This window comes from Colletotrichum abscissum (genome assembly GCF_030869225.1).
Source record: "Colletotrichum abscissum strain IMI 504890 chromosome Unknown Scaffold_7.1, whole genome shotgun sequence".
NCBI lineage: Eukaryota > Fungi > Ascomycota > Sordariomycetes > Glomerellales > Glomerellaceae > Colletotrichum > Colletotrichum abscissum.
Genome location: NW_026850514.1, coordinates 160,573 through 185,680, shown reverse-complemented (window position 1 = coordinate 185,680; position 25,108 = coordinate 160,573). Strand labels below are relative to the sequence as shown.

Genomic DNA, 25,108 nt, shown 5'->3' with positions numbered 1-25,108 from the left:
CCTTTCCTCCCGCCGCCCACCGACCGATCCAGACGTCAGATGTCAGCCCCGTGAGCGTCTGACTCCAGCAAATGTAAGTCCAGAGTCCTGAGAAGCCCAGCCATTGGTTACGAGTTTATTTTGTGAACCTAAAATCACTTCTTCCCCCTCAATCTCGAATGTCTATACTGACCGAAAATCTCTCAGTACAATTGTCTATCGGGACGGATCCATCATGACTTTCACCCAACGAACGACGAGATGCTTGGGCATCTTTGCCTTGGCGCTATCATCATGGGCGACAATGGCACAGGCTGCGCCAGAACCCGAAATCCTCATGCCTCGACAATTGACGCAGAACCTCTGCTCTAATACGAACACGGCATCCATGAGCGCAAGTACGTTGGAGTCCTTCCAAGAAGACATGACATGGCAACGCTACTTGAGGCTTTCAACATCCTCAGCCAGCTCTGCCTTTGCCTTCCTCTGCCCACGCGCATGCAATGGCTAATTCACATCTATTATAGATCTCAGCACATGGCAGACGAATGGACTATGCACCGACTTCTGTCGAGACAAGAACTACGCCTTTGCCATTGTCCAGTGGCAGTCCTGCTGGTGCTCTGATGTCGCGCCGGCCGCGTCCAGCGAAGCCGAAGTGAGCGACAAATGCAATGATATCTGTCCCGGCTACGACATCGAGCACTGCGGCTCAAGGCCCAACTACTACGGATACCTGACGCTGGCGAAGACTCCTACCAGCACTGCCGGCAGCGGAGGTGACAGCTCGTCATCGTCCAAGGCAGCAGCCAGCACTACTACACAAGTGAGTACAATCCCCTCAGCCATGTATCGTGAATTGCATGCGTGATTCTGCGTGATCTCCATACCCTACACGATCCCGAACCTCATCCCCAGACTCCATCGTCTCACCTCCACCACGTGTGATGCCTTGGCTTAATCGTCTGGAAACCAGGCCCCTCCGGCCCCGCCTGCAACAACCGTACAAGTCATCACAACAGTAAAAACTGAGACAATTCAGAACACAGTCACGCCCGATCCGGAAACGACGACTACGTCAACAACATCTGTATGCTCTCAAAAGTCCCAACAACATGCCGTGCCCGTAAACCTGCATTTGACAAATGAGGGGGTGTGTCACTGACACGAGCAAACGCTGACTGAAAATCCAGACTTCGAGTAGTAGCAAACCGAGATCGACGGTTCAAACGGTGACAGCCGACGGAACCGTGAGGACCATCTTCGTTACGCCGACTGCCACGGGCACCGAGGGAGCAACGGGCGCCTCCGAACTGACGCCCGGCAGCCAATCGTCGTCGAATGGACCCAGCACCGGTGCTGTTGTTGGAATCGTGGTCGGTGTTATTGCCGCTGTTGTGGCCATTGCAGGACTGGGACTCTTCTTGTTCTTCAGACGTCGGAGACAGCAGCAAAACGAGAACGACAAGTACGACGAGCCTAGCCATCGTGGTAGTTCCGCCGGCATGACCGGCTCGCCACGAAACCCCGAAATGGTTGTCACTGTTGATGGAGGACGATGGGATCCCGACGCCTCAAGCGATCATCGCCGGAGCCGCCTTCTCGCTCATGACCCTCGCCTGGATCCTCTTCCGAGAGGCCTCTACGTGCACAACAAGAGTGCAGAGAGTATTAATACCCTACGCGACGACCAAGATTACTCCCGCAAGGTTCATCAACCAGTCTTGCGGGCGACCAATCCGGATCCTGACACTTGAAGGTCGATGGATTGATCGGGCGGACCAAGACAACGAGATGTCATACACTCGTTTACGACGTACACGAATTCGGTCCAGGTACCAATTTTCGGTCTTCGCATTGCGTTTTTGAGATACCAGGACGGCGTTTCCATTCATTTAACGACTCTGCATAGAAGGATTCTGGATTGGGTGGCCCTCGCGGCAACACCAGGCGTGATAAGGTTGATCAGTTAGGATCGACATCCGCCGCAGTACATTATGGGCATAAGGCCACTGAACACGAACACATCACATGGGCAACACGAACGCAGAGGACGACGGCTGCCATAATTTCAATTCTCAATCTCCCCTTTCAACTGGCGGTTTGGGAGTTGTCGACAGCCCAAAGGCGATCCTCCACATCGGCGGGGTTTCTTTACAAGGCAGAGCCAAGTGATCGTAGACGAAGAGCCCTGCCTTCCCAGTACGAGAGTCGGGCTACGATTCTTAGGGTATGACGATGGCGGCATTTGTACATACACGAGCGGGCCATGAGCCAACAGCGAAACGACTTGGACAAATTCACGATGGATGGATGGGTGAGATTGGTTACAGATGGTAGCAGTTTTGGCACCATTCCTCTTTCCATGGGCACACACTTGTGGGTGATGATGCATCCACGACACGTCATAGAGTGACCCGGGACTGTGGAGGCTGCACGAAGCTGGTCGAGCTGAGCCCAAGATGGAGGCCTCGCGTCGAGGTTACAGGCTGTGTAGCCCGTCACCGGATGTCTTGGGGGACCGAACAGCAGAGTGTGCACAATGGTCACTGGAGCGGAAGAAAAGTTCTGTAGCTAGTTGCGACAATCACAATATCAATCGAACGCGTACAAATGATGCATGTCTTCGCCATATGGTGTACAATGAGTATGTGATGATCATGAGTATCGCGTCAAGACAAACGCCGCAGTCTCGGGCAACGCTTCAAGAGTCCTTCTCGATGGGTCGGACCGGGGCCGGCGAGGAAAAGGCTCGGGGACTCGAGTGCGTATGTGTGTGCGTATCGGATACGGGAGTACGGGGGATGGACGTTGCAACGATGGACGGAGGCACATGTTGGATGAATCATAGATGGCACAGGGCACCAGGGGTTCAGACTCTTTTACTGCTTATGATTGTTCGCGTAGAGCCTTGCTGTTGCAAGGATTTTGTTTGTGCGTTGTGAGGAAACCTGAAAACTTGGAGTTGTGTACTTCGTACCTACTTGTAGTGTGGTAGAGAGAGGGAAGAAGAAGGAGGGTCGGAAGAGGTACGGATAGGTCACGGCCGGGGAGGGGGGGGATGGGCGGAAGCAAGGCGCGGTCGATCGCAACTTTTCGATGTGGGGTGGGTTTTGTGCTCTGAGCCTCTGATGGGAATCTCGTAGACGGTAGCCCTGATGGAGATGCATGTTGGGGTTTTTTTGTTTACGGATACCTGACTCCAATGTGTGTGTGTGTGTGTGTGTGTGTGTGTGTGTGTAGGTGGTGGGTTGATGTCATTGGTAATTTGGCCGCAAAGGAAATTTTGAGCAGCTGGTGGGCGTGATTAGATGCTGCTGGTGTTTCATTCGATTTTTAGGGGGAGTGTTTTTTGCGGAAAAGCTTAGCGTTTAGTTTTGGATGCGAGGACGAGGAGAGAGCGGATTTCGGAGGTGGGTAATATGATCTGATTATCTGGATTCGGGGTGTGGATGGAATGAATGGAGACAGAATGGATTACTGTTCCTACGGAGATTGTGGGTGTACATTTCACATGCCTAAGCAGCTACCATGTACGCCGACTCCCCCGACGGAGTTGACGATGGTAAAGTCCATTGTTCCATGTCCCCTTTTTCGCCGTAAGTTGCAGTTGGTAGTTAAGGGGGAGGTCGGTTAAGTGAACTTTCTTAGCAATGGGTGATCTGATGATTCCATGTGTTGTTGTGTTTGGGAGTTTGCCTCGTCACTAAGTCATTTTCCCTGTACCGTAGATCATTCCCCTTTTCTTAGTATTGTTGATCGGAGGTTTGAGATGAGGCTCAATCAAGCCGGACGGACTGGCGTCATGCGCAAAATAGTTTGGTATGCAGGATTCTTTTTGGAGCGGACTGGCAGCGCTAGGAGCCTTGGTGTCTTCTTGATCGGACGCGTTCCTCGGTGGACGGGGCTTCCAAGGAAGGAGGCGTCGATGGTGGCACTATTTCCCCCCCCCTTCACCCCTATTTCACGACCAGAAGTACCTACAATGCGTTTTTGAACCGCTCTGGGGGATCTGATGGCGGATTTGAGGCGTCCGTGTTTAAGTGGCATAAGCATACTTTCATCGACCGTGGGAGCCGTGAGGAGCGAGGGAAGGGATTGATGGATCGATGGGAGGCTGCATGTTTCGAAACAAAACTGAATTAGATGACGGGGGAGGGGGAGGTCATTTGGGGCTGAAAAGTAATGAGGTTGTTGTTCGAGATGGGGGGGGGGGGGCGTTTTATGGTGGTAGTACAAAGTCACAGCCGAAACCGAGTTTCGGAGGTGAGAGACATTGAACATGGGCAAGGTGAGATTGGAGGGGGGATACATACCGAAACAAACAAAGTATAATGAACAGCACACGAATGATGAATGGCAGGCTGCACTTATTCTGTGTTGGTACGGAGGAGTTGAATATGTTGTGAAGAGACTGGGCAGATTTGATGGGAGAGATATACGCGGTCGGTTACCCGTATACGAGTAATACGAATAGGTAATGTTGGTTTGACTCGTATTTTTGATAGAAGAGGAGCGCAGATGCTAAAATGAGATGGGCCTGGAATGCGAGAACTAAGGTACTGTCGACCGGGGCTGTATGGTATACGACGACCGCGCCTCAATTGTGGCTGACGATGTGGGAATAACCTCTTTCTGGTTGGCATGGACAGAGAGTATTTTTGAGATGGGAACTTGTACGGATATCAAGTTAGGGTATCCGTATGGTGTGCGGAAAGTGGGATGTCGTCGCGTCTCTAGGAACATAAAAAAGGAACATGGGGGCAGGCTTGGCACGTTGGCATTGACTTTTTCTGCTCCGTCGTCGTGGTCCCGGGGCCGCGGTAATTAATACATAGTATGAGTGAGGCAGAATCGCGATGATGATTTGGTGGTATCCCTGAGGGGATCGTGAATGTGCTTCTCTTTCTCACTCGTGTCTTTTTCGCGCATCGGGTTTCCCCCGTTCTTTGGGAGGCCTGTGACGTCGCATCTGTCAGTCCGTCCGGTGTTCGTCTCATTGCGATGGGCCGTGTGTTTGATCAGCCGCCTGGCGGCGGCGAGGAGGGAGGGAGAGAGTTTTGCTGTGCAGGAGACTGAAAGATTGCTCGGACGAAAAGAATGACGTTGATTGAATGTGCTCGAGGTTGATCGAGGCCGAGTCCCTGCATCATCAAAAGATCAGTGCATGGCAGTCAAAATCCATCATGCCGCTGTGCGTGCGCACCCGCTGCACATCCCATCCGCGGTGGTCATATCGGGGATTTTAACAGCCAGTGAGAGTTGGACTTCTTGTTGTGCACTTCGTTCAAGCCCTCCAGTCTTAGGTCGTATAATAAGTAGGGGTCGATTTTTTTCTTAATCTGCTCTCCTTCGTTTCCGAATTCTAAAACGCCGCGCGGGAGGGACAAGATTTGAGGAAGGGGCCCAGGGAAGGGGGAGGAGGGAGCCCGGCTGTTTGGTGTCGGATCCCTGTTCATAGCCCGTCGCAGTGCTCCGTACGGCGAGGAAAAAAAGATTGAAACAAGAGATGGTAATGAGATTGCCCCGTACGAGTGACGCGTTCACATTTGCCCATACGACGTGCGAATAAATACTCTGATGATGTTGATTTCGCAACGGTGAGAGTGTGGCGTAGATGTACCCAACATAAGGCAGACGATGCTGCAAATAGATGTCTTCGGTAACCGGCACTGATCATAGCAAGGCGGTGACGCTCTTTTGCATTGAGCATCCGATGTTGGACGATGCAGTTTTGGTGAGGTGGATGTGAACAATGATGCTGTTCCACGCGCGCCACGGCTGTGTACTGCGTACTTTGGTACGGCTGAGCAGCCCCAAAAGTCGAGACGAAAAGGGCCATGTGAAGGGGAAACCCCTGAAGGGCGGCGCTGCGTTGTCCCGGAGGCGGGAGGGATCTCGCTGCTGACTGGATGCCGCCGTCGTCAGCGGCCCTGTAATCTTAGTGCGTCCGCTCCGTCGTCGACCCTTGGCGCTCAGCCACTTGGCAAACGGCCCCGGACTCTTTCCATTGCCTTAGCACCCACTGGGCCGCTGCACCTTAGGTAATGCACCTCGAAGTACCCGGTACCCCTGGTCCCCTACTAAGTTACGGAGTACCTCCTACAGCTTGAGGAAGGAAGCATGCTCATTGCTTTGGTGCTTACCTCCTGAGTAACGGGTTGTATGTCTCTCGCCAATTTCCCCCCCTCCAAGTCTTGCGCTCTCGTCATTCTTCTTCCCTCCTTCCAAACCCTTCACCACAACGGCCGTCTCCTTGGTGCGCGTCTGTCTACTCTTCCGATTCTACCTTGCTCTTTTGTTTTTGCTTCTTGGCCGCGGGAATCCTCCATCAATTGACCGAAACTACCTTCTTCATACCACACTGTATTTTATTCAACGTCACACTCCCGATAACGAAGACCGAAACGATACCCCGAACCCCGACCAACGACGGAAAGGAAAACCCCCAGCTCTGTAATTGCGCGCGACGGACCATTAATATTTCTGTGGAATCTTGCAAGAGGAGGATCGACGTGCGACTACATTACTGGGCGCGGACTGGGGAAAGACAATCCCTTCTGAACCACTCGGCCACGACCTTCTAGCACCCACAGAAACCCACAACACAACCATACTCGTCTCGTCTCAGAGGGAGAGACACGGCGCGAATTGAAGGGAGAAATTCACTCTGAACCGGTAGAATTATAACGAGGAAGCCATCCCGAAATACGAATCCGTCGTTTTGAATTCGAAATTCGACCTTTTCCTTCTCCTCTGCGAGTCCGTTTGCGACCACGCGACCCGCCCCAAACGCAATCCAGAGCCACCAGGCGACCAAGCTCTGCCAAGACCGGCACCCGCTCTGTTCCTGCAGCGCACCAGTCTTGGCACAACCGTTAAACCCCAACCCACCAACCTCATCCACACCGACATCGTCATCGTCTGCTCCTGCCACGCCGCTTATAGTCCTCCCGTAACCCGCTGCTATAGTTTGCGGGCCTTCCGTTCCGTACACGATACCCCGTCCTCCGGAGGTCACCCCTCGGCACGGTGCTGAGCTGTCGTCGCCATGAATTTAACGTGTAATTCAACGCTCGAAGAGCTGAGGAGTATGTCACTCGACCCTGAAATCCCCTAGCCCAATCCCCGTGAGACATCCGCATCGTGCAAGAAAACTAACAAGCCCTCTTCTCTCTCAGTCCTCCCCGGCTCCGAGATCTTCATCGCTGGTCCCCTGACCTTCCACGACCTCGCCCTGATCATTGCCGGCTCCTGCACCATCATCGCAATATGCCTCTCCTTCTACCTCGTCTTCATGCACTCGATCAACTATACCAAGCCCCGCGAGCAGCGTCAGATCATCCGTATCCTCTTCATGGTCCCCGTCTACGCCGCCTCCTCATTCCTTCAACTCTGGTACTACTGGCACGCGGTCTACTTCCAGCTCATGAGCGACTGCTACGAGGCTTTCGCCATCGCATCCTTCTTCTCGCTCATGTGCCACTATCTCGCCCCGGATGTCCATACCCAGAAAGACTACTTCCGCAATCTTTACCCCATCAAGCCTTGGGTCTGGCCTCTCGATTGGTTTGCAAAGTGCTGTGGAGGACAGAGAGGACCCTGGCGCACGCCCAAAAGCGGCTTGACCTGGTTCAACGTCATCTGGATTGGTGTATATCACTACGTCTTTATCCGCGTCGCCATGACTGTCACGGCCGTCGTCACCCAATACTTCCACCGCTACTGCGAAAGCTCAAATAACCCAGTCTTTGCTCACATTTGGGTATGTTTTATTTGCCCCCTAGGCCATCTGGAATTCTTCACTAACAGAAACAGGTCATCTCGATCAACTGTGTGGCCGTCACTATTGCCATGTACTCCGTCATTCAATTTTACGTCCAGATGAGAGAACCCCTCAAGGAGCATTCGCCCTTCCTCAAGGTCCTTGCCATCAAGCTTGTGGTCTTCTTCTCTTTCTGGCAGGTCACCTGCATTTCCCTCGCCACCTCGACGCTCGACCTTGTCCACCCGAACAAAGTACTGGCCTACCCGGACATCAAAGTCGGCATTCCCGCCCTTCTTCTGTGTTTCGAAATGGCACTATTCGCCCTCCTCCATCTTTGGGCCTTCCCTTACGCCCCTTATGTCCCGGGCGCCAAGACCACATACTACCCGTCCGCGGACTCTCGAGATAGCCACGCTCCCCTCCGCGAAAACGTCCATACGGCCCCCGCCGGCGGATGGATGGGTCTAAAGGCTGTCGGAGACGCCCTTAACCTGTGGGACTTTGTTAAGGCCTTTGGTCGCGGTATGCGCTGGCTGCTCTGCGGTGTCAAGCGCCGCCACGAGGACCCTAGCTACAAGACCGCAGCCAGCCTCGACATGGACGACCTTGACAAGGGCGGAGACACGGGATACCATCCCGCCGGTGTCAAAAGCACCGATCACCTTCCAATCGCTACCGAATTCCGCCGCAGCACATACCTGCAACCCTCGCGACCACCTCCACGACCCCAGCGCCCTGGTAACGAGAGCGACAGCCTCATCGCCCACGCCCAACCGAATCCCTCGCAGATGTCTCCGCCACGCCGTCCCGCGCGCCCGGTGTCCCCCTTGTCGCCCATGTCGCCAATTTCGCCCTACCAAGACCAGAGCTTCCAACAGCAGACGGGCATGACGCCAGTACACTCGGCACACCCGGGGCCCAGCAACGGCGAATGGGGGAGAACGGGGCCGGCAGCACCAGCAAATCTGGGTGTCGCAGGTCCCCGCGACTTGACGCAGCAAAGGGTAGGAGAAGCGCTTTGGGGACCACCACAAAGCCCAGCAGCCGCCTCCATCATGCCAGAGAGTCCCGTTCTCGGATCGCCGATGAACGGCGCCTACGGACATCCGGCCCTTCAGCAACAGGCGTACCAGCAACAAGCATACCAGAACCAGGCGTTTGGCAGTCAGCAACAACCGCATGCCAATCACCCGTACGGGAACCAGACGCACGAACAGCAGCCGGGGCCTGGTCAAGCTTTCTAGGTCGAGCCATGTATATAAGATTTTTATTCTTGAACAAAAGTCACAGATCGCGACGGTTCACATGTTGGATAATAGTCAGCGGTCTAAGAGGAACTGCTGGAACCCTTTCACGACTATAAGGTTTGAGGGGATTAGTTTGGTCTTTTTGGGGGGGTTCAAGGTGGGAGGCAATGCATAGGAAAAATCGGCGTTTATTTGTTTTTCTTTACGAGATACCACATCATTTAGCTAGGTGGGAATGAACATACACATTTACAGACAACCTTGAATGGTCCTGGCGCCGTCAACTTGGCTATGGAATCTCTACCGTGCGTGATTGATGCTCGTTGGCTAAAGCACTGATGTATCCACACGCTTTAAAAGTAAAAGTAATCACACGCTTGCCCAGTTTTCTATATGCGACATCCAAAAGTCGATTTGCTTTGTAACATGAGCGACAGTAGATACGCCTTCACATTCGCCGTGGTAGACTAAACACAAGATACAACAAATTTGCCTCTCCCCTCCAATAAAATAGCCCATGATTTGTCCGTCCCTCGATATCCAGATCCCCGTCACGCCGAACGGGAAAAGGCCAAAAGACTCCCAGATATTTCCATTGTATACACTGTTTGAACCCCGCCCCCCTCCCTTCTTCCCATCTCACACACACGCACACATACACAGGTCAGATGACCGGGGGCCCCCCCTTCTCCCTCCTAGATTCCTTGGAACGAACGGCGGTTGATATCCAGCAAAAACCCAAAACGCCTCGAGAAACTCCCAACGCAGATACGCTTTAGACCAGCGGGACAAAAAAAAACAAAGGCCCCGACGGATTCACGACCCCCATGGTCCGTCTAATCAGACATCAGAAGTACCAGATCCAGACTCCGCCAACGCAGCAGCAGCAGGTCCGACGGCAGAAAACGAGTCAAACAGGGTAAAGTCCCCACGTCCTTTGTGATCACCACCCGGCGCCTAGCCGAGCGACGGACTGGTCTCCCTGCTCCTCGACTCGAAGCTCTCCACCATCTCGAGCACCCTCGTCCTCGGCCTCGCCACGCTCACGACCTCGGCCGTACGGAGCGTCAGCGACGGCCGGGGCTCCGCAGAGTCTTCCCGGCTCGGCAGCGGGTGATCGTGACCGTGAGAAGACTCCCCAGAGTCGTCCTTTGGCGGGGGGAGGTGGAGTAACCTCCGTCCGCGCACCGGCGACCCCGTGCTCGGCGACTCGGGTCTCCGCGCATACACGCCCCTATGCCGGGATCCCAGGTCATCTTCCTCATCGTCGTCGAGAGCAATCTCCTTGCCCTTGCCCTTATCCCTATACTCCTCCGCGAGAGCCCTCTTCTCCAGATCCGCCCCGTCGAGCCCCTCCATCTCGTCCTTATCCGGGTCCACGAGGATCGCCTCCTCCTCCTTTTCAATCTCGGCGTTGACGACCCGCAGCCGCTCCTTGGGCACCGTGAACATGACCTGCACCAGCCGCTGCTCAATCGCCTTTTCGATATCCCACTCGTCGAGCGACTTCTGGTCAATGTCCCAGTCGTGCCGGCCCTGCTTCCTGCGCAGGAGCTCGGCGCCCCCGATCCCGGATAGCCCGACCAGCCGCGGCTCGTAGTCCGAGCTGACTTGGTCGAGGGATAACCGCCGCGGGCTCTCGTGATCGCTCGAGTCGGACGAGTTGTTGTTGACGCCGCTGCTGAAGACGCGCCGGAGACTGCCGAGCCACCCGAGTGATCGACGGGGCTTGTGCTTGCTGGGGCTGCTGGGGATGTGTACAAAGTCCTCTTCGTCGTCGTCGTGCTCGTTGCGTGGTCGCTGGCCTTGTAGGAGCAGCGAGGGACCCTCGGCTTGCAGGGCGTTGAAGGTTGTCTTGGCGGTGGAGTATGTGTGCCCGCTGCTGCTTGACGACGAAGAGGTGCCTACCCGGTTATCGGTGATGATGGTCAGGTTATTCGGTCCTGTACTATTTCGTCTCGCAGACGCCGAGCGCGTGGGTACGCTGATAGCACTCCGCGCCGACTCGGAGACGTTGCTGGCCGTCCGCTCGTCATCTGCCATGGACCGCGCCGAACGCATAGACGCGCGCCGTGTTGGGGAGACGCGGCTATTGCGGCGCGAGGGCATTCGAGCCAGGAGGGCTTCTGTAGCGTCAATATCCGACTGCCAGTCCTGCACCTCAGTGTTGCGGCGCAGGAGGGCCTCTGGACTGGGCGTCATGGAGTTGCGGTTGCCGGGGGTCAAGATCGGGACGGAACCCGTCGGCGTCATGAACGGGTCGGCGTGCCCCGGTGTGGTAGGTGTCGCGGGCTCCTGATCCTTCCTTCTGTTGATGTGCTCGGGGTCGTCTTCATCAGCTTCGTAGATTGGGTGGATGTGGCCTGGCGTGGTGAGATTCGCTGCTGGTTGGTATGCGCCTCTTGCCGCGCGAGGTATGGGTTTGCGCGGAATGAGCAAACCGGGCGGCTGTTGATATACACCTTGGTTGTTGCCCGGACCATGGCCTGTCCTTAACGATTCGTAGCCGAGCGATCTGTCGATCGTCTCGTAAGGATCGTGACCTCCCGTGTACCAAGAATGGCTCGTCCAGGGGTATGCCGATCCGCCATCCCGCTCCATCATGTCGTCTTCTGGATGCAGAAATCGCGTCGCATCTTGCGCTAGAGACCTCACCGTCTCCTCTCTCATCTCCTTCTTCTTCCTTAAATGTCTCTTGTAACAATAGTAAACCAAAAAGGCGCCGAGAACTGCGGCAAGCCCAACGCCGAGGCCGACACCCAGTCCAATCTTCTTGATGTTGTCGTTTCCGGTGGAGCTATTGGATCCACTCGACGATGTCGCATGATTTGGGTTCGTGTAGCTCGAACTCCATGCCATAGAAGTCATGTTCAGAAACCTTAGCCCGGTCCCGCTTGACTGTCTCTTCGCCTTGGATCCTGAGGTCGTGATTTCGTATCCTCCGTAAACCATCATTACATTGCCAGGCAAAATCGCTGCCCCGTGGCCATATACGCCACCATCCGGTTGCTGAGATGGAATCGACCACGTCCAGTCTCCGTACGTATCACCCATCTTGAGAAGCGCAAGCTGCGGAGAAGCAGCTTGAGATACACTGCCAACCCAGCCGCCCAGAATAATGAGCGCGGTTCCATCTTCGTTCAGCACCGCTGTGTGCCCGGACCGGCTCTCCACCTGCGTCGCCGCGCGCTTCTCGACGTTCTTGACCGCGAGCTCGCTGCTTCCGACGCGCGTGGCGCTGACTGTCGCAAAGTTCCACGACTCCTCTGGTAGGTTCCAAATGGCGGCGGAGCTCATGTTGATAAAGGCCTGCTGGGTGTGGCCGCCGAGCAAAACGTAGCGGTTCTGTTGCGTGACGATGCCGGACCGGTTTGAGATTGACGGGCTCAGGGGCGTGAAGGAGAACCCCGCCTCGGCGTAGGCGGGACCCTTGCCAGAGATGAAGCTGGCTGAGTACCCCGAAGCCACAGAGTCTGAAGGAGCCACTCTCAACATGGCTTTCGTATATGTCCCGTTTCCTTGCCACGTAGATTCGTCCGTTGTCGGCGCCAGACACATGCCGCCGAATGAATACAGTACAGGTTCGGACATGCTCGGCGCGAGGGTCGACGAGAAGCTGATACCTGCACCAAGAGCATACGGACCTGCGTCCGAGTCCGCGCTGCTAGGTAGTGTTGCTGAAGTCTTGTACCAGGATCCTGAAGAGCTCGAAGACCCTGATGCCGCCCCTGGAGTATATGTCCAGATATCGTAGCCCTCCGCCGTCTTGCAATCCCCCGCCTGAACCACAATGGTCCCATTGTCTGCCATAGTGGGGAGGAAAGCCGTCGTCTTGGTCGCATCGTCGAGGAACGGCAAGCTCGTCGATATCGTCTGCAGGCTGGCAGCGCCGTCGACGGTAGCAGAGGCGTTCACCGACAGGAGCTCGACGCCGGAACTACCCTGGTGAAAGATGTATGCGAGGCCATGGTTGCTGTTATTGCCTGATGATCCCGGCAAGGCGGAGGAGAGCAAGATTGTCGTCGGAACGTATGGGAACGTTTGTTGCGCCGAGACCAGGGAAGTGAAGAGCAGCGCGGCGGCGGCGAAGGTCGTCGTCTTGCGGATAGCTGCTTCTGGCCCCGACGAGGCCCACCGGCCGGCCGTTGCGGTCATGATCGTTCCGTAAAGGATCGTCGTTTGCGGTCCGGTTTTGTGTATTCGTATACGCCAACCGCTGAGCGGTGGTCAATTCATGTTCTTTTGCCCCCCTCTCTTCTGCGCACTCTGGTTGATCGTCGTTGTCCTCTCAAATGTTGATGCGATGTGAAGTCGGGAAGAGATCCAGGTTCTAAAACGGATGATTCCTCAGTAGGCCGGCATTCCCTCTTTTCTTCTTCCTTCGTCACTCCTTCTCGCTTCGACACTCTCAACTAGCTAGCCGGGTCGGAAAATGGGCCTTGAGGAATACGTCGACGAACCGAAAAAAAAAGTGATAGGCAGGGAAAGTATAGAGGAAGGAAAAGCACGGGGCATGCGGGAAAGAGGAGGCCAGAGCTGGGTCAGGATGACCAGAGATGGAGAAAGACGAACACCCCGGACAAGGGCGATGGGAATTAATCTGGATGACGAGCAAATCGAGGGGTTGGGGTGTGGCCTGGTTTGCGGGTGCTGATGCAGTCTGGACAAGGGTAGGTTTCTGTACACTAAGGGAGAAGGACAAAAAAGCAAGATGTCAACAAATCGAACGGTTTCGATGTGCAGGGGGGCAACGGAGGAGGGGTCGTTTTGGCGGCGCGCCGCGGCGGTTGACTGGCACCGGTGGGAGGGAGACGAAGGCTGAAAGGCAGCGAGCCGTGTGAGCGAGTCGCCTACAAGACCCGAACGAACGTCTATCAAAGGGCCGCGCACTTGGGAAATCCGAGAGCCAAGGATGAGCGGGAAAAGAGGGGTTGGTTAGGAAGCCTAGAACCAAGTCTTCAATCTGCGCCGCAGGCTTAGCACCGATGGATGATAGGCAGATGGGCCAATTAGTGTCCGCGGTATGGCATCATGAGGAACCCGCGGGCAGGTCGGCTCCGATCGAGGATGCTAGACCGGTCAAGGGTTGCCTGCAAGTAGGAAGTGCGCTGGGTGCGTGAGTGAGTGCGTGTGAGTGTTTCCAAGCTTTGGAGGGTTTTGTTTTGGCGGCGGCAGCGCAGACTGTCAGACCGTCGTCTGGGGCAACGCCCCGCTGGGTGGGAGGGTCTCGGCTACGGCGGACCCCTGCTGACTGGTGTGCGCCATCCCCAATCGGGACTAGATGTACTGTACATCCCTGCTGCCGTTCTTTGTTCGACGGGGGGGCCATCGGTGATTCGCGAACGACCGACGGACGGTTTTGTCTCTCGAGTGTCTGTTTCAATCTTTCTGTCGATGCTCGGTGGAACTATTGTCACTTGCAGCAATATGGCCACACGAGTCCGGTCTGAATGGAAAAGTTAATAAATCACATGTTCAACGTGACAATGCGAATAAGTGGTTGTATGAATCATGCAAGGGTCCCCCTTACGTGCGTCCATCTGTCTTACATTGCCTCATCAACCAGGCTAAGGTAACTCATCTGAAGCTACACTACCGCAAAAACAGAAGACATCTCCGTCCAACGTCCAGCCTCCAGATTGCGCGACTTTTGCATCTCGGTCCCATCTCCGCGTCATCTAGACACTCAACTAGGTGACAGCATGATCTGCCTCTCATTACATCTGGAGGCCTTGCGTATACTTACCTTCCCTCAGTATCACTATCACTCCAAATGCTTCTGCTGCCACTGCTTCTGCCGCTCTTTTTAGCTGAGCTTCCATGACTATTCCTACTGCTGCTCAAAATATCTGACAACTCTATATCTGCAGTAATTACTTGTTCTTCCCTTCGCGACCCCATTATTCGTGCTGCTCTTCTAGGTTGAGTTTTAATAGCTATATTTGTTTGACAAGAAAATTCATTTTGCTCAAAGAGACGTTCTCAAAGCGTTGGCTTTCCCAAAATCCAACCAGCTCTGGTCAACTTAAGAGAAATCAGACCTCAAGTATCGTTGGTACCTTACCTACCTTGGTGAAAAACAAAAAAGGGTTCTTATTCATGTGGCAACTGGCGGACCTTTGAGTAACATGATGCTCAACGAGGTTACCTTACCTCTGTATCAACACTTATTCAAGAAAACACCATCTATCAAAGTCCATACTTGTACAACCCCGTCCATGTATTCATCTACACACTTTACCACCCAAACATCAGTCAAACCACATCTTCCTCAGCCGCCTCGCCACCCGCATCAGCAGTAACCTCCTCCTCACTCAACTCCAACAAATCATCAAACAACCCCGCAAACTGATTCGGCAACTTATCCCTCACCTCCCTCACCATATTCAACAGCCCTGTAATCTCATCCGTCTTATCCTTGACGTCCCTCTGCAAGATCGACACCGCCCTCTCCAACATCCTCGGCCCCTCCGCCACCTCGGACCGTCCGTAGTACTTCTCAAACTGCTCGTTCATGAATCTCGCCTTATCGAGCTCCGTCGCCAACATCTCATTGTGCTCCTTCATCGCCTCGCCCGCACTGGTCAACCGGTGATTCTGAATCCCCATCCGCGTCGCCTCGTCCAGCTTGTTCTTGTACTTGCTCTCCCAGTCCGACACCCGCGCAGGCCACTTCGGCGCCACCACCGACACCACCGTCGGCGTCACCTCCAGCCGCCGCGTCTGCTGCACGGCAGGGTGCTCCCCGTGCGCCGGCAGCACGAAGATGGTGCTCTTGCTCCCCTTGCCCGCCAGCCTGTAATACCTCGTCTTGACGTCGTAGAACACCAGCCCGCGGGCGTAGAGATCCCCGCCTCGCTGCTCGTTCCACATGCGCTCCCCGTGCGTCCCGTTCGCCGCCCACGCCTCCCTCTTCTGCTCAATCTGCGCCTCCTGCCTGTCCAGCACGCGGTGCAAAAAGTCAAACACGTCGTCGCCCGCGTTGGCGAGGATCCACTTGTCCTGCGGATACGCCACCTCGCGGCCCGAGGCGGCGTCCGGCCCCATCCTCGAGAGCATCTGCATCGGCACGGCGGCCTCGCCCGCGGTGACGTCGAGCGCGTTGGCGTAGCCGAGCTCGAGGTCGTGCATGCGCGCCACGAGGTGCTGGGTGTAGAGGAGCCACTGGCCGAGGAGACTATTGCGCACGGCGGCCATCTCGTCCGAGTCGCGGTCCTCGTTGGTCGGGAGGAGGGAGAGGAGGCCGCCCGTGGCGCCGTACTCGTGGTCCAGCATCTCGAGACACTCGTTTGCGTGGGAGGCCAGAGCGGTGTGCGTGGCGTAGGGGCGGGGTTTGGTCCGCTTGTCCTCGTCTTGGTTGAATTCGTGAAGGGGGCAGTGGTGGACGGTGCCCTGGGTGTCGGACTCGTGCTGGACCAGGTTCATGAGGTCGGTCAGGGGCTTGTTGTGCCACTCGTCTTCGTTTGTGTATGGTTTCTGCAAGTCGTTGAGCCAGTCAAAGGCCTCGTTGTCTCTAAACGACTTTTGGATGCGGCCCTCGTTGTTGTTCTCATTGTCCACCTCGGCGTACTGAGATGTCGGCGCGAGCTGGGCAATCAGGATGGTCAGCGCTTGCGCGTGTTGCTTGAGGGCGAGCAGCGTAGGCGCGTGTCCATGTGTTGAGAGATAGCTGCAGTTGACGTGACCCAGAAGTTCAGTATCCATCTCGGCATATGGACCGTTTGGAGCGTCTTCATTCCCGCCACCTAGGCAAAGGATCTCCTCAATGTAGCGAGACTGGTAGGCGTCGGCATATGGTGTCTTTGGCAGGCGAGCTTGGAAGGAGGCCATGATGAGAAGTTTGGTCAAGTGTAAATCTCAAGAGAAACTCTGGTGTGCAGTGGGAAAGCCAGCTGATGAGATGGAAGGTTGAACAACGTGACGGTACCGGTGAAGGCCATCTTTGAGGCAATGAGTTATTATCAATGCTGTCGATTGGAAGGAATGGGCTTTTCATAGTGGTGGCACCTGATGGAATTATTGGAACAAAGAGACTATGGAAAGGTTTCCAATGGCAAGCTCAACATTGATCAGACAAACAACAGCTGCGCTTGGTTTTCATGTTGGTCTAAGTCGGGAACAATGATAGCTCTCATTCATGGCATATGAATGCGACTTTCCTTCATTGTCAGAGTATGGAGGTGATGTCTTGTCTGAGACGACAGCCTTTATCATCCTCTAATCTAGGGGAAGGCGGCATCCTTCCTTTGTCCCAAGATCGTCACTTGTCTACAATGTCTGAGCAAGGATGAGCAATAAGAACTGAGAAAATGAACCATGAAACTTCAACCGACCTCGTTGAAAAGCCAGGCAACAACACCTAGACAATGACATCTTGGAGCAACGTGACCATCGTCCTGCAGATCGAGATGCCCAAATGTTGGCGCCCTTAGGCACATGCATACCTTAAGATTCAGTAGCAAGGCATGTAATGTACTCTTGCTCTGGAAAGACAAGCCTCGTTACTTCAGTAAGATGGGAAAGTGTATTTTAGATCAGACCACATATCTGAAAGTGTCGAAGGGATCGGAACTGTAAAGCCATGTGCAGTCCACGGCCTCTGGATGGCTTCGTTCAGGCAGCACTAGCTGGACCGGCTCTAAGCGTAGTCATGAGTCTAAAAACCAGGCTGAAGTTCGTCTTATCCGGTCATCGGCAAGTGTGCTTGCTTTCCTGCTGCTTAGCAGTATCGCCAATGGTTGTTTATCGGGCGTAGTCCCGAACGGAGCCTTCAATTAATAGAGTTTAGAACGGCCGCCTAGGTTGGCGTTTCCCATTTCTCAACGGAGAGGTCCGGAATTGAGGCGAAGTCGTCCGGGATGTTTGATGAAGGGGTCGAGTGCGGTATGGGGGCCTGGGCCGGTCGAAATGCGGCCGGTCAGCTTGCGGGTGCGCACGTGGGAAGCGAACCTGCAAGAGGTGCAGTAATGTCCAGCTATGCAGGCTGATGAGTTGTAAACATGCAGATGATGCTGAGGACTGTAGATTGCCCTGATCGGGCTGATCACTCTTCGGCCAGGGACGATGCCGCATTGTTGGCGGCATTGCCTACCTGTCATCGGCGTCGTGGCATTCCAGAATGCGCGTCCTTGGCCGTTTGGCGCGCAAGCTGGAAACAAATAAAGATGTCTCGAAACGGTGCAACCGGCAGTGGGCCGTGTTTAGAGGGCCACGGGCGGCTACTGTCGTCAAACGTTATACAGAGTACGGAGTACCGTGTACGTAGATACAATGTTACAGTAGTGGCTGGTGGATTGTCTTGATTCTCAGGCGGTGCGGCTTTGTCTCTCGTGGTGTTGTGGCTCACCGGTCCTGGGCTCGACTGGCCGCTGGTCCACCATGTGCGTTTCTCCCGGAGACACAATTTCCTTCGTCAGCCGAGCAGGGATCCTAGAGGAGATGGTCTGTCAATGGTAGCATGGGGACGGGTGTCAAACTGTGGAGGATTTGAGATTTTCTGGTAGAGTAGCGCCGATGCAGGTTGATAGGACGTCCGGATGCGGTTTGGGGTGGGCGACCATCGGCGCTAGGGAAGAAAACATGGGTGGGCGTCCAGCGAAGCGTTCCAGAGCAGGAAATTGGCAGCATTCGTCGAGACTCGAGAGACGGTAAGTGGCACAGATCCCATCATTCATCCTTCGTCTCGGTGCCCCGACTTCCAAGACCACCGGTGCGTTGGGTCATAGAGCTATAGCGATTTGGAGGTGCGCGAATGCCAAAGTCCATACGGGCATGGCATTTTCGATGACGCCTACGAAGGGCTGCCCAGCCGGCCGGTGTGTAAACCGTCTATTCTGGGGTATCTTGAGGGCTGTCATGTTATCGACGTTTTCGAACGGGATGCGCAAGAGCCGCGCGGAAGTGGATGCTGGATTGTGCGTAGCTTGTCGATAGCATGGACAAACATGAGGGCATTGCGTCAGTGGGCAGGCGGAATTGGGGTATTTTCTGGTAGGTACGTCGCTCACTCGGCCGAGGAAGCCAAGCCAAGCACGTTGATGTCACTCGGTAGGTTTGGTGCCGGGTGGCTGCCGTTACTCGTGCCGCTCGCCGTGTCGCCGGGTAAAAAAAAAAAGCTTCAAACGTTGGAAGGGCCAAGAACTTTCGAGGAAGAATTGGCGGTGGTCGGGGAAGATGCCGTGAAGCATGATAAAATGGAGGTTTGAATATTCAAGAGTTGGCCGTCTGAAGGCCAGTTTGATGGGGTTTGATGTGGTACCGCCCGCAGCAATTGGCCGGAGACCCTGTAAAACCGCGACGAGCCCTGCAGCGGGAAGGATAAAAGTCGAGATTTTAAGTGGTGAAAACCGGGAATCTCAGCCAGCGCACTTTGGGTGTCTGCCGGGGGTCTCATTTGTTGGCTGCGACGCTGCCGGCGGACGGCAGGGCTGGTGGACCACGGTGTTTCCGGGCAGTGAGCCGCGTGAATCAGGACAGGTCGGTAGCGGTAGAGAGGAAGAAGGAGGAAATGCGACTTGTAAGGAGTAGAGTGAAGACCATACCAGACCGTTTGAAGTCAAAGAGATGAACGCATCCCAAGACAAGCGACGAATGTTTGGGTGCGTCAGAATGAACGGACCTTGATGGTGTCTGAGCCTCTGGAGGTCACCGAGGGAAGGTGCAGACGGGAGGGAGCCAAAACCACGACTGTGTAGGTAGGTATTCATACTCCGTACTTTGCAGACTTTTGTTACTGGATGGCAACCTAGACCCTCGAGTTGGGTACAGAATTTGAAGAATACGGTACCTAGCTCGAGAAGAAAAAGAGATTTAATCAAAAAGTAAGCAAAAAAGATTTGGCAGTGCCCACAAACCGGCAATGGCATCGTTGAATCGTGAGAGATGGTTTCCAGTTAGAAAGACGTCGGCCAATCAGGAAGCGTCGCATGCAGTGTTCAGCCGACCCACTTCACCTCGAGTGGCCAGGAATTGTCGATAGGCTGTAAAGGGACCCACCTGGTGGTAGGTGCGTTTCCGTTCCCAGGATGGCAGGCGCATCGACACCAGGAAGCTGCCAGGGGATCCAACTTTCCATGCCCAACTTTGAGATAGAAGTGGGGCCAGAAGTTGGGAAGGTGCAGGTTTGCAGGTTTGGCTTGACCTCTTCCTGCCTCCAAGATGGCACATTCACATTGAGCTAGCCCCTGTCTGGACGAAGGGACTTCTACTGTGTATGTTTCTTACCACGCTTACGCAGTAGTGCAGTACTTCTCCCTACCTTACCTGCAGTCCTGGTGTGCACTCAGAGAAGACAATGCACTTGCAAGTTGCATGGGCTTGGTCGAGTTGGATTGGCGCTGCGTGTCTGCGTCATAGTTGGCATTGGCTGGCATTTTGCTAGCTACTCCAAACCCTGCCCCGCGTCCAGCGTCCATTGAGACGGTGGCTCTGCCGACAGCTCAACCTGGAACACACCACCTCCGCGCCTCGTTTCCCCTTGCCCGCGCCACCAACACGATCTGTCCCGGCACTGTGAGGGAGCAATCTTTGCATGTGAGGTGAGGCTTTACTCGATTGCATGAACAAGCAGTACCCAGTCGGCCTTCACTGCTGACGGTGGTCCAAGAGGAGGGCCCAATGTAGCTGTCTTCAGCTGGTGTGTGTCGTGCACCAGCGGCATACCAGTGTGGAATGGGTGACAACCCGTTCTAGGCCACGCCGAACTGGGATTCTCAATTCGAATCTATCGGTGGCCTCCCTCTCATGCTTCGTCTCTGTGTGCCTCCTTCCTGGTCAGTGGGAGGGCTTGTTTGAGAAGACAGAGGACCCTTTGAAAATAAGAATAAGGGACGACGACGACCCCTCATCGGATCAAGGGTGTTGTTATTCATCTCAAGCTTTCGGATTGCATTGTCCAGATAGAGATATCGGACTGCAGACATTCGATAGTGAAGAGGCATTACGACTCGTGGATCACTTCCTGCCACAGACTTTATCCAACGACTCCATCCATCTGTCGGTCTGCCCATCATTCTCCACCAAGATCTGCTTGTTATTGCGTCGTGACCAACCTCTTTCCTGCCTGCAGCCCTTCATCGCTTCATCGAAGGTAAGCTCCCTCGGCTCGATCGACAATTCCTTCTCTCATCCCCAGAAACCCTCCATGCTCTACTCCCCCATCTCCATCGTTCTAGCTACACTAGACTCGACTTGAGCTGGCGCAACAGTCGTGACAGCAACAGCGGCAATCATAGGCAATAGAAGGGGGCACGAAAAGATAGACTAACACTGCCCCTAGTGCTGTCTTGTGGCGTCACCTCCTTTCAGCACAACGGGACTGAGACATTGGGAGACGCGCCCAATTTCCCCCAACTACCATCACTTTACGGTCACGTCACTATTTGCTTCTTCTGCTTCTGCTCTTCTCTTGCGGTTCGACGTACCCCCTTTGCAGCTTTGCACCAAGTATCCAAAGCAGTAGCACACCGCACCACCAGAAGTCCAGACCATAGCAAACCATCGCCCGCAAGCGCACCGCACTACCTCACCTCACCAGCGCGCAATCAGTTACCTCAGAGCTCTGGGCACCTCGTCGCTTGTGTAACTGATCGACGCTCGGCCTGGCCCATCCCAGCATCCTGACAAGCTACGAACCCATCGTCTCATTTCCCAACTCCCGGTTTTTCAACAACGCGCACCACACATATCATCCCCCACCCTTCCCCCCTTCCACTGCTTCTTTTTTAACCCCCTGTCCCTTGACCTTCTTTTCTCTTCCCACCCACTGCTCAGGTTCAGACTCCAGTGTCCACGGCCCTTCGCCTGTCTGAGTCTCTCTCCACGACCGCACACGACCCTCGATACCCTTCCCTGTTTAATACCCGACTTGGCCCCAGGGACCCCCACCGTATTTGACCTCGCGTCTTCTCTCTCGACTCAACTCTGTCCCAGCACACACACAAACACCAACAACCGAAACGACCACCAGGCGTCTCAATTCGCCTAGACGCCATCATGTCGGGTCTTGGCGATGCCGAAGGCGGCCAGTCCAACCGCGGCGAGGCTCTCGACGATACCTCGGGCAGCTCCATTTCCGGCCTCGTCAGTACTCTAGCCGTCTGCGCTCCCATTGCCGGCGTCTACCTCGTCATCTTCTTGATCCTTCGCCGCAGCCAAAGGCGATTTTATGCCCCGAGAACTTATCTTGGCAGTTTGCGTGAGAGGTGCGTGGGAATTCTTGTGTCTTGATGAGTCTCAAATCCTGACTGCCTCACAGCGAGCGATCACCAAGTCTGCCCAGTGGCTTGTTCAACTGGTTTAGTCACTTTTGGAAGATACCTGATGTCTACGCCCTCAAGCACCAGTCTCTCGATTCCTATCTCTTCCTTCGATTCCTCCGTATCTGTGCCACCATCTGCCTGGTCGGCCTTGTTATGACATGGCCGGTCCTCTTCCCCGTCAATGCTACCGGCGGAGGCACCGCCAAGCAGCTCGACATCTTGACCTACAGCAACATCGACGTCGCATCCTCCTCTGGACTCAACCGCCTGTACGCACATGCTCTCATTGGCTGGCTATTCTATGGCTTCGTCATGTACATGATCATGCGCGAGTGCATCTTCTACATCAACTTGCGTCAGGCTTTCCTGCTTTCGCCCACCTATTCTAAGCGAATCTCGTCTCGCACTGTCCTTTTCGTATCAGTCCCCGACGAGTACCTTGATGAAGCCAAGTTCAAGAAACTCTTCAGCGACTCGATCAAGAGAGTTTGGATCACTGGCGACACCGAGAAGTTGGACGATCTCGTTGAGGAGCGTGACAAGGTCGCCATGAAGCTCGAAAAGGCCCAGGTGAAGCTCATCAAGTTGGCAAATGCCGCTCGTCTCAAGGCTGCCAAGAAGGGTGGTGCTCCTGAGAAAACTCCCTCGGCTCAAGACACCGAGGCTGGCGCTTCCGATGCCGCTGCTCGTTGGATCCCCCAGAAGAAGCGCCCTACCCACCGCCTTGGTCTCCTGGGCCTCATTGGAAAGAAGGTTGATACCATTGAATGGTGCCGTTCCGAGCTCCAGCGCCTTATTCCCGCCGTCGATGCCGCTCAAGCCGACTACCGTGCTGGAAAGGCCAAGAAAGTTCCGGCTGTGTTCGCAGAGTTCTACACCCAATCCGACGCCCAGGCTGCTTACCAGGTTACCACTCATCACCAAGCTCTTCAGATGACGCCCAAGTACATTGGGATCCAGCCTACTGAGGTCATCTGGAAGTCTCTCAGAGTATCTTGGTGGCAGCGCGTTATCCGTCGCTATGCCGTTATTGCCTTCATCAGCGCACTTATCATTTTCTGGGCTATTCCCGTCACAGTGGTCGGAATTATCTCCCAAGTCTCGTATCTCAAGAAGGTTTCCTTCCTTACGTGGCTCGACAAGATCCCCGACGTCATCATGGGCGTCGTTTCTGGCCTTCTCCCCAGTGTGGCTCTGGCTGTGCTCATGTCCTTGGTGCCGATTATCATGCGTCTTTGCGCCAAGCTTTCTGGCGAGCCTTCCAACTCCCGCGTCGAGCTTTTCACCCAGAACGCGTACTACTGGTTCCAGCTCATTCAGGTCTTTCTTATTACGACTGTCTCCTCGTCTGCTGTAGCGACCATTCAGGCAATTTCAAACAACCCGGGCTCCATCTTCAGCACCCTGTCCACGGCAATTCCCAAATCCTCCAGCTTCTACGTCAGCTACTTCATCCTCCAGGGTGTTACCCTCGCCACCGGTGTTTTGACCCAGGTGGTTGCATTTGCCATCTTCGTGGCCATTCTGAAGTTCCTCACCAATACGCCCAGAGCTTTGTACAACAAGTGGTCCACTCTTGCTGCTATCTCGTGGGGAAGCGTCCTCCCTGTTTACACTACCATTGCTGTCATCAGTAAGTTCCTGCACTTCCATCTCAATCCTAGTTTTCTTGCTAACTTTAAACAGGCATCACCTACGCTCTTATCGCTCCTCTGATGCTGTTCTTCTCCACCATTGGCATTGGCTTGTTCTATCTTTCTTACCGTTACAACATTCTGTTCGTCACGGACACCAAGATTGACACCAAGGGTCTTTTGTACCCCCGCGCCCTCAAGCAGCTCTTTGCTGGTGTCTACCTGGCAGAGATCTGCCTTGTGGGTTTGTTTTCCGTGTCGAAGGCTTTTGGACCCCTTGTCCTCATGATCGTCTTCCTCATCTTCTCCATCCTCTTCCACCTCACTCTGAACAGCGTCTTGGACCCTCTCTTGTACACTCTTCCCAGATCCCTGCAGGTCGAGGAAGAGTCGCTGAGTGCCGACATTGAGGGCATCGACCGCAAGGATTCCGGCAGAGGCGTTTCTGAGGAGCAGAACGGCGATTCGAGCGGCTTCATGAAGAAGATCCCCAACATCAAGAAGTTCGCCCCTGGAGGTGACGAGAATGTTGTTGAGAAGGGCGGTAACATTGTTACCCGCTTCCTCAAGCCGTGGATCTTTGCCGACTATCTTCACCTTCGCACCCTTGTTCCCCACGACCCCACACAGATTGACGAGATGTACCCTGGCAACATTCAGGATAACGCCTACTACCCACCTTCAGTCTCAAGCCTGCCTCCTCTTCTCTGGATTCCTGAGGACGCCGCCGGTGTTTCCAAGTACGAGATTGCTCAGACTAGCAAGATTATCCCTATCACCGATGAGGGCTGCACGTTGGATGAGAAGAACAAGCTTGTTTGGGATTCTGAGGGCGCCAGACCTCCCATCTGGGACGAGAAGATTTACTACTAAAGCTCGTGCTTTACCTGTCACTTGTATACCATTGATACCCTTGGGAGTATGAGCTCTCTCTAATAACTCAATGCCTACTTGGTATTGGCCCTTTTTTATGTAGTCACAAATGAGAATTTCATAATCCCACTCGTCTGGTTCCGCCTGCTTTGCTAGTGAAATTACGTGGCATGATTGAGATAGAGGGTATAAATAAAGGTCACGGCTCTGATATGAATACACTCATGGCCAAATCTGTCATACACATATCCTTGACAAGACTCATGATCGCACGGTATTGAGTTGATAATGAGGCGGCAAGATCCAGGTAACAGAGACGAACGATGCATCCAGGCCGATGTTTCTTCT

The 25,108-nt window shown here is 54.5% G+C and overlaps 6 protein-coding genes across 6 annotated transcripts; 3 read left to right on the top strand and 3 right to left on the bottom strand.

Moving 5' to 3' along the window:
- Positions 1 to 214: 214 nt before the first annotated feature.
- CABS01_03588 (WSC domain-containing protein) lies at positions 215 to 1,736 on the top strand (the record flags this gene model as incomplete). Its single annotated transcript, XM_060536963.1, has 4 exons — positions 215 to 377; positions 507 to 805; positions 1,022 to 1,105; positions 1,173 to 1,736. The coding sequence occupies 4 exons, from the start codon at positions 215 to 217 to the stop codon at positions 1,734 to 1,736; spliced, it is 1,110 nt and encodes a 369-aa protein (XP_060391221.1).
- Positions 1,737 to 7,030: 5,294 nt separating this feature from the next.
- CABS01_03587 (uncharacterized protein) lies at positions 7,031 to 8,991 on the top strand (the record flags this gene model as incomplete). Its single annotated transcript, XM_060536962.1, has 3 exons — positions 7,031 to 7,070; positions 7,161 to 7,744; positions 7,798 to 8,991. The coding sequence occupies 3 exons, from the start codon at positions 7,031 to 7,033 to the stop codon at positions 8,989 to 8,991; spliced, it is 1,818 nt and encodes a 605-aa protein (XP_060391220.1).
- Positions 8,992 to 9,951: 960 nt separating this feature from the next.
- On the bottom strand, positions 9,952 to 13,149 carry CABS01_03586 (uncharacterized protein; the record flags this gene model as incomplete). Its single annotated transcript, XM_060536961.1, has 1 exon — positions 9,952 to 13,149. The coding sequence occupies one exon, from the start codon at positions 13,147 to 13,149 to the stop codon at positions 9,952 to 9,954; it is 3,198 nt and encodes a 1,065-aa protein (XP_060391219.1).
- A 2,100-nt stretch (positions 13,150 to 15,249) lies between these two features.
- Positions 15,250 to 16,824, bottom strand: CABS01_03585 (uncharacterized protein; the record flags this gene model as incomplete). Its single annotated transcript, XM_060536960.1, has 1 exon — positions 15,250 to 16,824. One exon carries the CDS (start codon positions 16,822 to 16,824, stop codon positions 15,250 to 15,252), a length of 1,575 nt encoding a protein of 524 aa, XP_060391218.1.
- Positions 16,825 to 19,942: 3,118 nt separating this feature from the next.
- Positions 19,943 to 20,408, bottom strand: CABS01_03584 (uncharacterized protein; the record flags this gene model as incomplete). Its single annotated transcript, XM_060536959.1, has 2 exons — positions 19,943 to 20,144; positions 20,257 to 20,408. 2 exons carry the CDS (start codon positions 20,406 to 20,408, stop codon positions 19,943 to 19,945), a joined length of 354 nt encoding a protein of 117 aa, XP_060391217.1.
- A 1,579-nt stretch (positions 20,409 to 21,987) lies between these two features.
- CABS01_03583 (uncharacterized protein) lies at positions 21,988 to 24,760 on the top strand (the record flags this gene model as incomplete). The annotated part of the gene is made up of 3 exons (XM_060536958.1): positions 21,988 to 22,196; positions 22,250 to 23,886; positions 23,940 to 24,760. 3 exons carry the CDS (start codon positions 21,988 to 21,990, stop codon positions 24,758 to 24,760), a joined length of 2,667 nt encoding a protein of 888 aa, XP_060391216.1.
- Positions 24,761 to 25,108: the final 348 nt, after the last annotated feature.